At 34.3% G+C, this 17,286-nt stretch overlaps 2 protein-coding genes across 2 annotated transcripts in view; one reads left to right on the top strand and one right to left on the bottom strand.

Annotated features, from left to right (window-relative positions):
• LOC142978757 (uncharacterized) overlaps nucleotides 1–17,286 on the bottom strand; it is a 180,216-nt gene that overhangs the window by 145,995 nt on the left and 16,935 nt on the right. The gene's annotated exons all lie outside the window — the stretch shown is intronic.
• Nucleotides 889–2,066, top strand: LOC142978995 (uncharacterized). Its single transcript, XM_076123686.1, has 3 exons — nucleotides 889–1,008; nucleotides 1,267–1,383; nucleotides 1,656–2,066. Exons 1-3 carry the CDS (start codon nucleotides 973–975, stop codon nucleotides 2,031–2,033), a joined length of 531 nt encoding a protein of 176 aa, XP_075979801.1. The 5' UTR covers nucleotides 889–972; the 3' UTR covers nucleotides 2,034–2,066.

Raw genomic sequence — 17,286 nt, 5'->3', positions numbered from 1 at the left:
CCTCTACGCTAATTCTCGTATACTTTTAGTAAATATCGTAAATATATTCATGCTCTTAACTGTACTTACATACGGACAGTGGTTTTCTTCTGAAATTCCACCTAAGTCAATTTAAGTTTCACAACGACACCAGAAAAGGTTTCTTACGACATTACCGAGAATATACTTGGTGTTCTTGCGTTAAATATAGAAAGTTCCAGAACTTTGTATACGCTTCGACGGAAGAATTAAGGCAAGAAACCACCGTCAAGAAAAATACTATAGCTTATACCATAGTCGCAGCATATTATGCTGCTACGAGAAAACTTCGATTTGATACTATAAAAATGGATATTAAGGAGGAATTAATGGATTTTATTATCTTGAAAACAGCATTTATTTTCAATATATACAATATAGTCTATAACGATTTTTCAATAAACAATTTTGAATATTCTGTGCAATAATAATATTTTTGAATATTCGAATAATATCCGGAGATTGCCAATTTTGTATCATATTTAAAGAAAGTTACCTGATATATAAGTATAAATTTAAAATTGCATTTCAGTTATAATAACAATATTATAAAAAGGATACAGGAATGATCGCGAATACGCATTATACCTTGGAATGCCTAAGGTTATGGCGCAGGTTACATTGGCCATGGTGGCAGGCTAATATGCGTGTTCGCGTTGATTCCCGTATTCATTCAACGCAAAAATTTTAAAGTATACACACTATACGCAGTTACAAAAGCCGAACTATATAATTATGTACGTCGATTATATAAAACTAGCGTGACGAAATAAAATAATAACTTTGATCCGTTATTTTAATTTCACACTTTGAGTAACAGATTTAACACATTAGCTCTTAGCGTGTAACTAATCGTTAATTCCATGAAATGAAGTAAGTGTAAAAGAAAATAATTTTAATTGAAAACTGTTGGATTATGCAGTTTATTACTTAATTCAGTCACTGATTTCCAAAATGGTGGTCCTAACTCTGATCTTAACGGCACTTTTTGTACGTGAATTTATGTTTTTATTCATTTAAATTTCTATAGATTTTTTTTAGCAGTAGTAGTTTGTTCCTACTCTTATTCTTTTTTGTATCATCTTAATTTTTTTCTCTCATAATAACATGCTGTGATTTGATTTTTTCTAACATTGTCAATAGCGAATCATGGGTGTATTTCACACACCTCTGCCTACACCTACTAATATAACAGTCATGATATTACATATGTACATAATTATGTTTACAATTTTTTTCTTGTTTCAGGTCAATATCAACGGGTTGGTAACTAAGTCTGAAATCGGAAACTTAGTTAACCAGGATCCCAATCAAGACTCCTTAAAGATTCTGAAGATTTCATGGTTCCCTGTACTAATACTCACAGTAAGATTTTAATTATTTTCTTTTATTATTACAAAACGTAATCACAAAACTAAAGTATACATAAAATAATTCAGTTATCGAGAGTAGATCCTACCTATTTCAGTTTGATGAGAAAACCTCTCTTCTCAAAACGAGAAAGAGGTCTTAGGTTTGAGTCCACGTATCTTTAACAAAGTTTACTGGTACTTCTACTTAAATATTGTCTTCCCAAAAGAATTGTCTGATAGCAAAAAATGTAAAGTCGAAATCACCAAAAACTTGTATTCTCCCAGGTCCGAGACGGAGATCAAAATCAGAAGCAACCGAAATACACAGCGCAAGAACGATCCATATTAAAAAAAGACGCTCAAATAACCGGCCAGCGTTTCCCGTCTAAGTTGCAAACATTATCGTCATCAGATGCGATGAAACAGCGAAGGATTAAGCGTTGTCAGTTCATGAAAAGGGTATGTTTAATGAACGAATGCCCCCAGATCAGCTTACAATGCCTCGGTAAATGCAAACGCAAGTACCCAGCGTGTGCAGACTTGCCTTTATTTGATGAAATGTTTCTTAAAGGACCGTTGAGGGCTCCTAATTTGTTCGCGGATAAAAGAGATGATAGGGAATCTGGATATGGTTCACAGCAGTACAAGCACTTTCGTGAATAGTAATGTTTAAAATTTGTGTGATTATTAAATGTGTATTTTGAGTCATTGTTTTTTATTTCATATTTCTATTACATTTTCCTGGAGACCTTGAACACTTCACCAATTTGAAAAAAAAATCTTGATCTAGTTTTATTGTATAGGTATGTTTAAATTGGACGTGCTTGAAGCAAGGCTTCATGGAGTGTTGTATTTGTATCTCTACTAAGATAAAAATATTTTTGGTGTAGCTAAATCGTTTGAATATTTTCAGTGTCAAATATAAAGTTACTCTGTAGTTGTTACTACCAACATCTGTTACATGCTGTATTATTCTGTATTCACAAAAATGGACCAACAAACTTACGAATTCTGCGTAACAACTACACACGAAAAATATCTCGCATTTTGCAGAAAAAAAAAGCAACAAATACCCAGCCATTTTTGTACAAGGGCCTCCTAAAACATTAACTAAAACTGCGGTTAAGCATTCATACTGTAAACATTTGCTAACTCACTCGTCCCATTATCCTAACGAGCGTTAGGCCGCGTTTATAGGGAAGCTTATTTTCGTGCGAATTTCTACGCACTTCTTAAGTTTGTGATGCTTACGTACTATGTTGGTCAAGATAATGTTATCAAAATATTAATTGTTTGTGAAAGAACTAGTTTTTCAAAGGCTCGTTATATTTGATATTACGTATTAGATTCTAAAAATAAGGGAGGCCACAATATAACTAATAATAACAAATTGATTACCAATATAAATAAGTGACATGTTGATAAATTGCAAGTCAAAATTCGAACGAGGTATATGACTCACAATGCCGTTGCCGAAATCTATCTGTCTCGACTAAAAATCGCACCAAAACCTTTATCCCCATGAACGTGCCCTAACTAATGTTAAATTTAGTCGGTGAATGATAGTTGGCAGGGTTGATGAGAAGATTGAGAGCCGCAAATCGTTTGCCGATAACTTTAACTCGTGATTTACTGCGGATACTCTATTGGATTTGCAATTAGGTGCCGCTACTAAGCTGAAAATGCTTGCCGCATTCGTGAAATGCTTCAAGTTTTCTTGAATATTTTATTATATTGTTGTTCTTTGTACTTATACCGAGAAATGACGATGATTTTACTTAAGACTTGAAAAATGATTGTGAATTAAACTACTTCCAGTATAAGCGAATTAATACAACACAAAAAGTTGTAAACAAAAGTCACTTTAACAAATTATTAAACAATGTAAAATCAATTTATCACACAATACCAAAAGACTAAACTCAAAAAAAATCCTCATGGACACAATATCTGAATGAAAATTGTATTCGTTAATTCTAATAAACTAATATTATAACTCTGCACATCAGTTTACCCGTCTTTACATTTGTACTAAAACCATATACCAAAGTCGTTCTCTGAAATATAAATCGAAGATCCAAGTTTTTTGCAATCACCTCTTCCAGAAAGCTCCGAAGTAACTAGTCGAACGTAATAAAAAGTACAGCTAACAAAAATGGAAAGTAGCCAATGACTCAGTCGCCGCGAAGTTGTAAACTGTCACAGTTAAGATGGTAGTTCGGTTCGATTGCCAAGCGGTAAAAGTAAAACTTTTTTGGCACGACATTATTTTGAACATTGAACTTCTACTGCATTGGGAGATAAAATAAATAAACTTAACTACCGAAAGTTTTGGGGGTGATTGAGTTTTTTAATTTAAAGTTTTCAATACGGGAGTAGTTTAAGTGTTGACTCAGCTAAAATTGAGCTAAAATATTTAACCGGGTGAATCACTTAAGCTGCACTCCACGATTTCCACATTGCTATTAAAAATTATATTCATGTCGCATTGAGTCTTGTACTTATAAATATAAACGATGATAACCGTATATCCACGTCTCAGTGCACTTGAAATTAAGAAAATATGATAAATTTATCTAGAAAATTCCTATCACCAGTAGATAAAGCTAATCAATGCAGTATTTTACATGGAGCAACTGCCTATCGGACCTACACAACCCAGTCACCTGTGGTCACCCATGCACAGAACAACTTCTTCAAGCGTAGCTTAACCGTAGACATCGATCCGCGCTGTTGTTAACTAAGCCACGAGAACAAAAATACCTAAAAGCCAAATCTTTAACATTCGTTAAGAAAAAAATGCTTCCAATATTTCTTAGTAAAGGTCCAAATAGCTGTAATAACAGGTATCCATTACTCAAGTTACCTGCTTACGTAACGAGCCGTGCGGCTTGATGCGATTGATACTGTAACTACTATTTTATTGCCCAAACTATTTGGTGAAATAAAATTGGTTAGGTTGGCAACACATTGGGGATTGTGATTTTTTTGTGTGGGGATTTTATTCGATGTAATGTATATGTGTGTAGTAAATTGTTGATTGGAAGGATAATGATTTATGATATTATTACGTTTTCTTCTCTTTTTAAGTGTTTTAGTTACCGCAAAATTAAAATGATTTTAGACTATTGAAGGAATCATGCTTTGCAATTTAGCCTAAACGTCTTGCGGTCTCAAGTATATAACGCATCAAGATATTATTTAATGCTGCTGTTGCCTAGCCCTATTGAAAAAAGCGTGATTTTATGTATGTATGTTAAATATCTAATAATAATAAATTAAGTATCTAATTTCTACCAATGACTGCCCACAAAGAAAGATTTCCCGGAACTATTCAATGCGCTAATTTAGTTAAAAGCAATCTATGACAATCTATATTATTACTAACTTCAAGCAAACACTAATTTTCACAAACGTGCAAACATAAAACTGTGCTCAACATATCCCTCCCCAGTAAATCACTGTAATCTATCCAGTAATTTAAGCTATCACGCGTATAATTCACGTGATATAACTTGACGTTTCGACCGCTTCCACCGCTTATACCCCACATCGGCTGCGGTCAAACTTGCCGGTAAATATAACGCATGATTGCTTTCATTTCCGTGTCGAATTAAATTGAGATTGTATTACGTCATGCGACGTGAAAATACAAACAGTGTTTTGTACAAGAAATATAAATGGAAATTAACTTTTATTTCTGTAGGGAATAAGCTCGAATCTGAAAATAACTCGAAGAGAAGGGATTTATATTTTGTAACTTACCTTCAAGATATTTTTAAAACAGTTTTTGAAAGTAGTCTTCGATTTAAGCACTTAACGACTTAGTTTATCTCATTTTGCAATTAAAAATTAGCTTGAATATAAGTAATATGGGTATGCGTAGATCAAAGAACGACCCTTGATACTATCCTTACAAACTTCCCTTGCTTCATTCGCATCCATACATACATCTTATCATACAGGACCGCCGATTACGAGTACTGCACCTGTACTACACCTGTACGAGTAGCACACCTGACATCTTTGGAGGACATCATCCGACTTCGACATTATATCGATATCATCATCATAAATGTAAGTTGTAAAGTGTGTATCGCTCTTCTTTTTCTAAAGATTGAGTTAAGCATGCACTTAGAAACTTCGAGTATTTTATTTAAAAAATCATATGTAAAAAGCAACTCTCCGTGAGATTTGCTCCGTCGCCCGAACCATCGCATAGAAACTACACAAGCCTACTTTTTCACAGCTACCCTTTGATGGATTTATGCCCATAAGTTAGAAGGACAGACAGATGGGTCGGTCCCACGGTTAGTCATAGATCCTCCCCTAAGGGAGCTCGTAAACAACGGTGTCCTTACATTAACATTAATTTGTTAAGCATGTACCGACTACGGGGAGATTTCGTGTTTACGAAGTAGAACATCATGGCGGAAGGATTTAGACAATGTTGAATCAATTTACATTTTCTGCTACTTGAGCTTGTTGATACTGAAAGTTGTTCGTTTATTATTTTGTAGATCCTGTACCTCGATTCTCTACTACTATCGACTACCGACAACCGGCTAGCTATCGAATTTTGACATTTAGAATGTACTGCCAAAATGTTTCCTACGACGCCCGTCAGAGGCGCTGATCAGATTTTCATACAAAATTTCTCGATGACAGTTCGTTTGTCGGTAGTCGATAGTAATAGAGAATCGAGGCACTGAGCTTAATAACCCGTTTGCGTGAATGAGGCAACAATTTTGTACCTGACGGGTTCTTTGGCGAGTCCGTTGGTAGTCCGAGGGAGGTTAAGTGACTGTGCAGCCAGATTATTGCAGTCTTTGATAAACCTCACAACTGGCTTTTAACTACAAAACGTCAAACAGTAACTAACACGAACTGGCACTAATTCTGTCATGAATAATTTAATTATGTTAACTGAAGTACAAATAACGACAGTTTAAACGCGTCCATTTTATTTTAAGCCTGGCCGAACTTGAAGCAACATGATCTTGTATGTATTATACATAAACTAGCTGACCCGCGCAACTTTGCTTGCGTCACATAAGAGAGAATTGGTAAAATTTTTCCCCGTTTTTGTAACATTTTTTACTGGTACTCTGCTCCTATTGGTCGTAGCGTGATGATATATAGCCTATAACCTTCCTCGATAAATGGGCTATCTAACACTGAAAGATTTTTTCAAGTCGGACCCGTAGTCCTGAGATTAGCGCGTTCAAACAAACAAACAAACCAACAAACAAACTCTTCAGCTTTATAATATTAGTATAGATAAGTAAATGACTTCTCACAGAAATCTTTTAAATATAACATTATTTATCGTAAACTCAAGTGTGTATCAAACCTAACAATCTAACCTTACATCGTACTACGCATTTGGCATATAACTGCGAATTTGTATGTACTGTACCCCGATACTGTACCTCGATTCTGTACCACTATCGACTACCGACAACCGGCTAGCTATCGAAATTTTGACATTTAGAATGTACTGCCAAAATGTTTCCTACGACACCCGTCAGAGGCGCTGATCAGATTTTCATACAAAATTTCTCGATGACAGTTCGGTTGTCGGTAGTCGATAGTAGTAGAGAATTGAGGCACTGATCGTAAATCTAAAAGTCTTTTGCGTACCCGATTTATTGGTATCCAATATCACTTGTAATGGGACTTTATAACGTGAACTGTTATATGATGTGAAGACAGGGAGTTTGGAGAATATTTGATGGATAAAAGGCTTTTTTCTTGGTGAACTTTAGGGCTATAGCTGGCTTATTTAAAGACGAATATTTGCTTGTGCTTTTATAACCTCTAGTTGTATCTATACTCGGGCTATTACAAACGTGCGAACTACGTCATAATGAAAAGAATCATAGGAATGTGGAGAGATTGCGTTTCTTTTTATCTTTTCTTCTTCGCTAAGATTTTGCATTTTGTTCTAGTTGATCTTTTTAAACATACGGATAACGATATTAAAGAATAGATATGAGCTGAGGTTAACACAAATATTGAGAACTTGAGTTTGATGAAAGAGTAATGCTGGGGACGTTGTGACAATATGAATTAGAAAGTAATGGAAAAAATAGAGGAATATCAAAAGTCATAACATTCATGACACAACCGCTACTTTATAAAATAAATATAAATGGACATTTCACATATTATACACGGTCATTTGATTCTAATTCTTGCAAAAGTATTGACACCAGGCTTGAATTACTATAAAAATATAATCCTACCTTTCAAGAACTGTAAAATCAAATGACATCACAAATATATCTAATTAAATCGATTGAGCTATAAAATACGCCTGTGACATTTAAACGGACCGGATAATTAACTGTCAGTACTACGTTCCAATGAACGCTTTGTGATATTTTAACTACGATGTCAGATTATTTATTGAAATAGAATTGTGGATTATGTGATTCATTGAGGTATTAAAATAGGACATTGGTATTTTCTAGCTTTAGAGTAGCTTAACTCCACAATTTAATGACTTGTGAAGATTTTTCGGATTAAAAAGTATCTTATGAGTTATTTGACAATATAAACGGTGTTTAAAAAAAAACAAACTCTTCTTGGTGGTTTTTGCTGGGAAGAGTAAGAAAACTGTCATAATCTTCTTTCTTAATAAATGTAATATTATTGTAACAGAAATTTTAGTGATTAAACTGGTCGTCATTCATTCACTACACCACTCTTGAGTTCGATTTCTACACGAAACAAGAGAAAAATATTATTATGATCAATAGTAAAAAATATGAAAAAAATATCATATAAGTTCTATTCCTTTTTAAATAATAAGTATACCTACATACGCAAAAACTACCTAATTAGACGAGAAGTAAACTGAACCAAAATCTAAGGGTTTTACTAATTCTGAAGTCTTCAACAATGTCCAAGAGATCCATCTGTTATGTGCCACTCTTACAAAACCTAAGTAACATCCAGATACAATTTTATTGGTAGAAATAAAAGGCACACGAACGTGTTCTGACTGTGTTACTGCTATAAATTTGTAGCGAAAAGATTTATTACTTCGTTTTTATATGTAATGGATACTTACAATTTGGACTTACTATCGTGACTTTTGCATTCATGTATTTAGGTCTAGACGTAAAAGTGAGACAGTTTGTGTAATATTTTGTTCTTGATGTTATGTAAGGGCGAAATACACATTATAATGAACTCCTTTTTGACTGAGTGATGAGTAAGTTAGATTTTTGACCGAGTGCTCAATTTACGGACTAGGGTATTTATTTAACCTTCACATATCAAAAAAAAAATCAGGTCACGAAAAAATAACTCGTTCTGAGTCGATGTCAATTTCTGAGGTCAAACTCTTGTAATACGAGAAATCGTTAAATACAAGTCACTAGTATAAGGGAAATTAAGCTTCATTTCATGTCATTGGTAAAAGAAGCACTGATAATAGTGTTTAAATACAAACAAAAAACATACTTTGAACCTTTGATAAGAACAAAATAAGAAAATCGGTAGGTCCGATAGTATACTAATTTATTTTTAACCCATTCAAAGAAGTAAATATAAATACCACAAACTTGTCTACAACTTCTTATAAACGACACTATGTTACACAAACTCCACCTACACCTAAACACGAACTAACGACTTTATTACCTAGCTCTTTAGCCGTCCCCAGCAATCACGGAGCAGTTTCTCTACCAAGACTTGTTTAAAGTAAATACCTACGTGGAATTCGTCCTTTGCAAGGCCTTATTAGTTCAGTACTTACGTAATAAGTAGGTAGGTGTTGAGGAAAGCTTAGAAAATCACCTTTTGTTATTGAAGCTATGAATTATCTATACTAATTGTTGTTTGTTTGTTTGTGTGTTTGTTTGAACACGCTAGTCTCGGGAACTACGGGTTCAATTTGAAAAATTCTTTCAGTGTTAGATAGCCCATTTATCGAGGAAGGCTATAGGATATATATCATCACGCTACGACCAATAGGAGCAGAGTACCAGTGAAAAATGTTACTGAACGGGGAAAATTATGATTCTCTTATGTGAAGCAAGCGAAGCTGCGCGGGTCAGCTAGTTTAATATAAGAAGCCGTAGTGATGAATGTGAGTTACTAAATACTAGTTACCATATCGGTAGCGACGAATTTGTTTTGGGTTCGTGTCCCGTGTTCAAAAGTTGTTCCTGAGTTGTACTTTCAGCTCTATTATACAATCGACACCTCCGATGATACTATAGTATTGGCAGTGTGTTGCTGCTTTCAGATTATATTACCAGGTAAAGTGTATACCATTGCTTAGCTTTTGTCACTACATTTTCAAGGATTGCCTGGAGTTAAAAACTTGAGATCATGGACCTGTGCCTCAGTGAACTAGTAAAATTGTTGGTTTTGCGCTGGACCTCACACCGGTAGTATAGGTTTGTCTTCAAACCAAGCTATAAAGTAGATAGGATAGAAAGCGTACCTATGTATTGCTTACAAGTTTAGACACAAACAATTATGTACTGGGTTTTTAGATAGAAGTGGCCATCGAAGCAAAATTGGTTAGGATGCCATTATAAATAGCAAAAGCTTAGTAATTCTAGATACACTTGTAAATTTTAGAAGAAAATACCTACTAACACAAAAATATATATAAAAAAATATTTTCTCCTCGAACAAACTTGCGTGAGCCATAATAATACCAACACGGGTCTTGAAAACTTAAAACTTCACAAGTTTAGGCGTTAGTACTTACCTACATTGTCCAAGCTCTAAACCTTATACATATGTAGAGTGAAGTAGAAGCTCTTACATTAAAGATGGTGGAGCAAGTTTCAAAGCGTTGGCGAACTATGCGAACTGAGGTAGGTTTTATCGCGTACTGTATGAGGGTAACGAACGGAAGTGAAGGCTGTGGGTCTAGAATAAGGGCTTTGATTTTTTTATTGAATAGTTTGTACATTTATTGGTAGTGACTGCCTCTGTGACACGGTCGGTAGTTAATGCTATTGCCGCGCAAGTGGTCCCGGGCTCGAATCCAGGATCCAGTTAAAAAGTATTTTCTAAGATTTCGAGCGGGAGGGAAGGCTTTGGGCTTGGAATAAGGACTTTGATTTTTTTGTTGAATAGTTTGGTCATACGTGTTGTACCTATTATTGGTAGACGTGTAGCGCGGTCGGTAATGTATACCGCGCAAGGGGTCCCGGGTTCGAATCCTGAATATTGTAAAACATTTAGAGATAATTCAAAATCTTAAAGAACTTTTCCTGTTCACGTAAACTAAATTGCAGCAGGTATAATAATGCGCTCATAAAAATCGGTTAGTCACAATGTCTTAGCCGAATTCGATACCCGATCTGAGGGGATATTACGTATCTTAAATGACAACTATTTAAAAACCACTATGCTGTACATTGTTTTCTATCTTAGACTATAGTGATTAACACGCTACGCCAAAGCAGCAATGTACGGAATAGTGACCATCAATTTGAGATACACTAGATATCATCTGAGATAAATTCTTAGCGTTCAAGTTTATAGATCAGAGCGAATTGCAACTATAACTGTGACCACACAAGTAGTAAAGATATATCAACCATACTAGTAATGTCGAATCTGTTAAGCTCACGGTAATGAAATAGTCCGTTTAAAAGCTAATACGCAGTACAGGCAATGACAGTGATATTAAACCTGTTCAGCCTTTGTCATATCACGAGAGAGGGCAATGGAATGCTACAACCGTCATATTTGTGCCTCTACTGAAATACGGTATAAGTCCGATTTTGTCGAAAATGAGTTAAGTATAATGTTTAATAGCAGGTTACGGTGAGTGCAACCTGCGCCGAAACGTTAGGCTTTTTTTATGTAAAATGCGTGTTCGCGTTAATTCCTGTATTCTATTAAATATGAAAAGCGAGAGTTTAAAAGTTATGATGAGTTAAGTATGCCAAAATGTTCAGAAAAAAATGCTTTATCGATTGGAGGAAGTTAGCAATGTGCAAGAGGGCCAATTTACACTAAAATATCGCAAAAGTGGGATGTACATAAGTGGGCTCTAATTTTTTAATTCATTTTCAACGAATTCAGACTTATGACTCTTTCACTAGAGACACAGAATTCATTTTTGTCAAAACCGGACTTATACCCTTTGTCAATAGAGGCACAGAATTCATTTTCAACAAAATCGGACTTATACCCTTTTTCACTAGAGGCACAAAATTCATTTTCGACCAAATCGGACTTATACCTTTTTTACTAGAGGCACACAGATATTAGGTACAATTGTGAGCTCAAGCCTCTCGTTTAGCGCATATTAACATTGTGTAATGCATTTCTGACGAGTCTGCTGTTTTGTAGTGATGCTGACTGTTTAATATTCTACCTGTACTAGCTCTTGGCGAATTGAAATTGGCTAAAGTTTTCTAGTTTTAGATCGTGTTTTGGTTTTAATTAAATTACTTTGCTAACTGTAAAAATCTAGCTTGAAACTTTTGAATTTATTTTATGGATAAAATTTGAAACATTCTAAAGACCAGGCAAGATAAAATTGCTTTATCTTGCTGAATAGTACTAGCATACCGTTATTAAAAAATATCTGCCTTCAAAGATAATTGATTACAAGTAGCCAAGCACATATCGATAACGACCCGATCATTACTAATAGTTCCTGAAAATAGCATAATAAAACCTAGATATACTAGACTTAAAAAACTGCCCACAAAATAGACCTGACGCATAAAAATAGAAACAAACATGGTCATCACGAACCAATTAACAAAACACTCGAAACTCGAGTCTCAAACGAAACAGCCAACAGTGGCATTGTACTAAAAAATACAAAAACCACCTAACTGTAAAGATAAGTAGTTAGTTTTATTTTTGTCTTTGAAACACAAAGTGAACCACTGTGCAACGACAATTGTCTTTTTACAATTTTTCGTTTGCATTCGTTGACATTGTTTTGTAAAATGCGGTTTTGAATTGTGAATTTTGAGAATGAATGGGAAAATACGGTAGTATGTCATTTTAAAGCTTTTTTAAATTGTTAGAATAAAATTAATAGCACCGCATTAAATAAACTTGCTAAGAGAAAGCTTGTCTTTACGTATTAGAAAAATCATAAATAAAAAAATACTCTATCTATCATACATAGAATAAACTACTACGAATGTTAGATTCTAGTTCTATTTCTCTCATATTTTAAGAGACTTTAAATAAAAAAATTAATTCCGTTTACTTTTTCGTACTAGAAATAGTTAAATCCGGACTGTTTAACTGTTTAAACAGTCGGTAGTATTCGCATGTCGACAGTTCATTAAGCAAGACATTATACATGGCATTTGAAAAACCTGTGGTAATAACTTTTACTAGGTCTCATTACAAGTTTTGCTAATCGATAACATTACTTGTTTATAGTTTTTTTGTCTTTAATTTCTTTATTATTTACACAAGACTTATGATTATAAATTATATAGATAGATTTATTCATGGATTATACTTTAAACTATACTATCTAATATATACAAAATGTATATAAAAAAATGGAGAGTGTCCTATCCGTTAAAGTACTCTTTCACATCACTGTCTACCGGGAACGTTCCCAAAATGCTGGCAGCATTGCCACGTTGTAAACTAATGTTAAGTTAAAGGAATTAAACAAACAAAATACTTATATCATTAATTCTTATAATCTTCATACGAATTCTCTCAAATCAAGTGTTTATTTCATCAAATCATGAACAACATAGTAAGATATTGTTACTTCGTATCGGTTACATCACGGCACTTTCATTTGACAATGGCGTACACATTGTGAAGTGGACAATGGACGTATCTCTCTGTAGTATTTATGTGCTCGAATATCTGGGGGCACGGAAGTGCCCCCGCAAGTCGAGCAAAAAAAAAGCGGCACGGCCGTAACATCCTTTTCTCGAAGCAATTCGGGCTATTTTTGACACCCCTATAATTTCGTTGTGGATAAAACAAGAAGCCTGGATTTTAAGCAACTAATTAGTCATTGTATAAACACGGTATATTTAAAATTTCAGTCAATTTGAACCAGTAGTTTAGGAATGACAACTTGTTAAAATTTTGAATTTTGTCACTCACTGATTCACTGACTCACTGACTCACCGATCATCAAAAGTCTAAGGTACTTCTAGCAGACTTAGAAGCTTAAAATTTAGAATACAAATAGGGTTTAGTGTCTTAATCATGGGAAAAATTTAATATTTTCTAATTTCGGTCCAGTTTTCTAAATACACCAACTGCAACAATAACTTTGTAATCTATACTAATATAATAAAGCTGAAGAGTTTGTTTGTTTGTTTGTTTGTTTGTTTGTTTGAACGCGCTAATCTCAGGAACTACTGATTCGATTTGAAAAATTCTTTCAGTGTTGGATAGCCCAGTTATCGAGGAAGGTTATAGGCTATATAACATCACGCTACAGTCATTAGGAGCGGAGTAGCAACGAAAAATGTTACAAAAACGGGGAAAATTTTGACTAATTCTCTTAAGTGACGCAAGCGAAGTTGCGCGGGTCAGCTAGTAAGATAAGAATACAAGGATACTATAAGATTACAAGGTTACATTTGCAGTTAATGGATTATTATTACAGTGGAAAATAAAATAAATAGGTGTAAATAGGTACCTACTATATGAGACATAACGGGGGAGGGGGTATAGGGCGGATAAGGGTGTTTAGCCCATGAAGCTGAACAACATTCCCATAGGAAAATATGTTGAATTATGAAAAAATAACGTCTTTCCATACAAATTGGACTTATGTTCGCTCTACAAAAAGAAGTGAGATGCCATCAAAAACATTCTGTAAAAACCTCAAGTCTCGCCGTAAAAAGTTGTGAGATCGATATAATACCAAGTCGATTAATCTATTTAGTCTCTACTTAAAGGACCTTCTGTCTTAAGTTATTACGTATGTTATTATCATGCCAATTTAAAAAAAATACCTTTAAAACAATTAGATCGACTTGGTCATCGCAAAAAAACACAAATTCGCCATTAACATTTCAGGAGCATTAACTTCTCGTCGTGCTGTGTAGTGTGATACATACTAATAATTAAATCATGCGATGGCCAGGTCGGTCTATTTGTTTTAAAGGTTTTTTTTTTTTTAATTGGCATGATAATAACATACGTAATAACTTAAGACAGAAGGTCCTTTAAGTAGAGACTAAATAGATTAATCGACTTGGTATTATATCGATCTCACAACTTTTTACGGCGAGACTTGAGGTTTTTACAGAATGTTTTTGATGGCATTACGATTTATTGTTACGCTTTAAATGTAGGAGAGATATTTCTTTAGTACTATATTGGCAATTATTGATAGAATAGTAAGATGTGGTTTGTATTAATAAAATCAAATATTTTATGTTTAATTCATAATCTATACTAATATTATAAAGCTGAAGAGTTTGTTTGTTTGTTTGTTTGAACGCGCTAATCTCAGGAACTACTGGTCCGATTTGAAAAATTCTTTCAGTGTTAAATAGTCCATTTATCGAGGAAGGCTTTAGGCTATATATCATCACGCTACGACCAATAGGAGCAGAGTACCAGTGAAAAATGTTACAAAAACGGGGAAAATGTTGACCCATTCTCTCTTATGTGACGCAAGCGAAGTTGCGCGGGTCAGCTAGTTATACTATAAATAGGAAAATATCTCGATATATAGTCTAGTATATAGTCAATAAATCGATTTAGATAGCATGAAAATAGTTGAAGACATGTAAGACGTATACTTAACTAAGATAATTATGTAAATCGACCTTAGATCTTATTTAAGACAGATATAAAGAAAGCTTTTAGTGCATAATTGTATGATACTATTGATGATATATAGTTTAACGTAAATTGTCTTTTTTTTGCGATGTACTTTACATGTAGTATATAAAAAATTAGTTTATTTTTAATATTATACAACGTATCTCAAAATAAACATGTTGCTCTTTATTTTATCAAGTTAAGCCGTGACATTATTTTACATCATAATAATCGTCAACTTTTTTGTTCAAAGCGCACGCGTAGGTGTTCCATTATCATTAAATTGTTCTCAACTCTATACTCGTACAAAAAGGCACATACATATAGGAGATCTCAGCAAAACTCCCTACGAAATTCTTACTCCCATGGTGAACTGAACTCTGAACAATTGATTTTGTGAAGACTTATAGGCTAAGTACATATGATCGCGCGGAGCCGCGCGGTACAAGATCGGAGTATACAGCTAGTTAGTATTGTCTACATCACCGCGCGGTAGCAGAACCGAGAAACCGCGCGGTTTCTCGCGGTTCAAGAACTAGCGCGCTGGTCGGAGCGCGACGCGCGGTATCGCGCGGTGATGTAGACGATACTAGCTGTTTACTTCGATCTTGTACCGCTCGGTCGAAAGTTCCGCACGGCTCCGCGCAATCCTATGAACTTAGCCATAAAGACGGTATAGGAATCTTACACGTTTTATATCTACAAAAAAATCACTACCTTGCACTCCACTATTGTGACGACGTATCACCGATCTTTTCGTTATCATTAATTTACAGCATAGTTCTGCCTTCTGCTAAGAATCGTTGAAATTTTCTTCCGAACTATCCTACAACAGGACAATTTAAAAATTACATCGCCTCGCTTTCTTTTCGATTGCTCTTTTTGTGTATCGAAAATCATACTTAAAATACACTTAATCCAACACACCGTCGAACTCGCCTTAACAATACACATACATATTTTCTCTCATATGTACTCCACCTTTGGAGTTTACCTCGCTTCGTTAGCAACGAGTTAGGAGATTGTAAATTTCTTCCATTAAGAAGTTATATGGAATAAAACATAAGATTCAATATTATGTTAAACACGTTGTGGAAGATTCCAGAACATTGTATCTCACTTTGTCTTTGTAATTATTTTATGAAATTCTTGACTCAAGTTTACAATATTCGGTAAATATAATATATGTATGTATGTAAGAATAAGTATGTGTATATTTTGATATGTATTTAAAACAAGGTGCCCACGGCTATGATTTCATGAGTGTTTTGAAAAAGAAAATATATTCTATCACCTTGTAAAAATTGTTATTACAATTGATTAAGCCGCTTATCAACAAAGACAGACCGTAACGAACAATTTTAACATGTCCTCAAATTGCTGTGTATAAAGTTGTATTATAGTACCTACTAGCATATCCTGTGGGTCTACCGGCTTTGATGAGCTTTATTTAAAAAAGTAAAACTATTAGTCCTTCAAAAATAATAACCTATCACCGCCCCAAATTTCACTACAATTGAATCACCCATTTAAATGTAACAACGTAAAAAACCAACAGGCGGAATTTACTTCTATCGGTTCACGTTCAAAAGTCTTCAACCATCTTTGAGAGATGTTCTATCAAATTATGAACAGAACTAAGCAACTTCAAAAGTTCATACTAACGTTATAGCATTAAGCATTCATCCGTTTAATATTTAACGTTTCATCCCGGCCAACGAATTCGGTAGATTAATAATTTATGATATTTTCGTGTACCGCGTTTTTTTGTTGCTAATTAGTCCCATTGAGCTTCATGTACGTGCATACATGAATTTAAAATACTATTGCCCAGTTAGTCCACTTTTGCAGGTGTCAAATAACTTCTCAGGTGGAAATGTTAGTTATTTTTATACATTTGCTGTTAGTTTGTTTATTGGAAAGGTTACCTGATATTTATCAGTAAGTGAAACGCGACACTGACGCTATAGGCATAATAATAAAGAATTATACATATTCTGGCCGCCATGTTAGTGGCAAGTGAATTTTTTTTCAGAAACATTTCGATAGCTATTAGTAGATACAGTAATGGATAACGCAAGTAGTCTGAATCCTGACACTAATAACAAAATTAAGAAAATTTAGTGGATTTGTCCTAGGGAAAGACATC

This window comes from Anticarsia gemmatalis, chromosome 15 (assembly GCF_050436995.1).
Source record: "Anticarsia gemmatalis isolate Benzon Research Colony breed Stoneville strain chromosome 15, ilAntGemm2 primary, whole genome shotgun sequence".
Classification (NCBI taxonomy): Eukaryota; Metazoa; Arthropoda; class Insecta; order Lepidoptera; family Erebidae; genus Anticarsia; species Anticarsia gemmatalis.
Note: the sequence above shows the minus strand (reverse complement) of the source record. Positions and strands in the feature narration are given on the sequence as shown.

Excerpts from the sequence above, each read along its gene's own strand:
- LOC142978995 (XM_076123686.1), top strand. The coding sequence starts at position 973 with ATGGTGGTCCTAACTCTGATCTTAACGGCACTTTTT. Across the intron at positions 1,009-1,266 it reads TGATCTTAACGGCACTTTTT|GTCAATATCAACGGGTTGGT; the intron begins GTACGTGAATTT and ends TTCTTGTTTCAG. Across the intron at positions 1,384-1,655 it reads TCCCTGTACTAATACTCACA|GTCCGAGACGGAGATCAAAA; the intron begins GTAAGATTTTAA and ends GTATTCTCCCAG.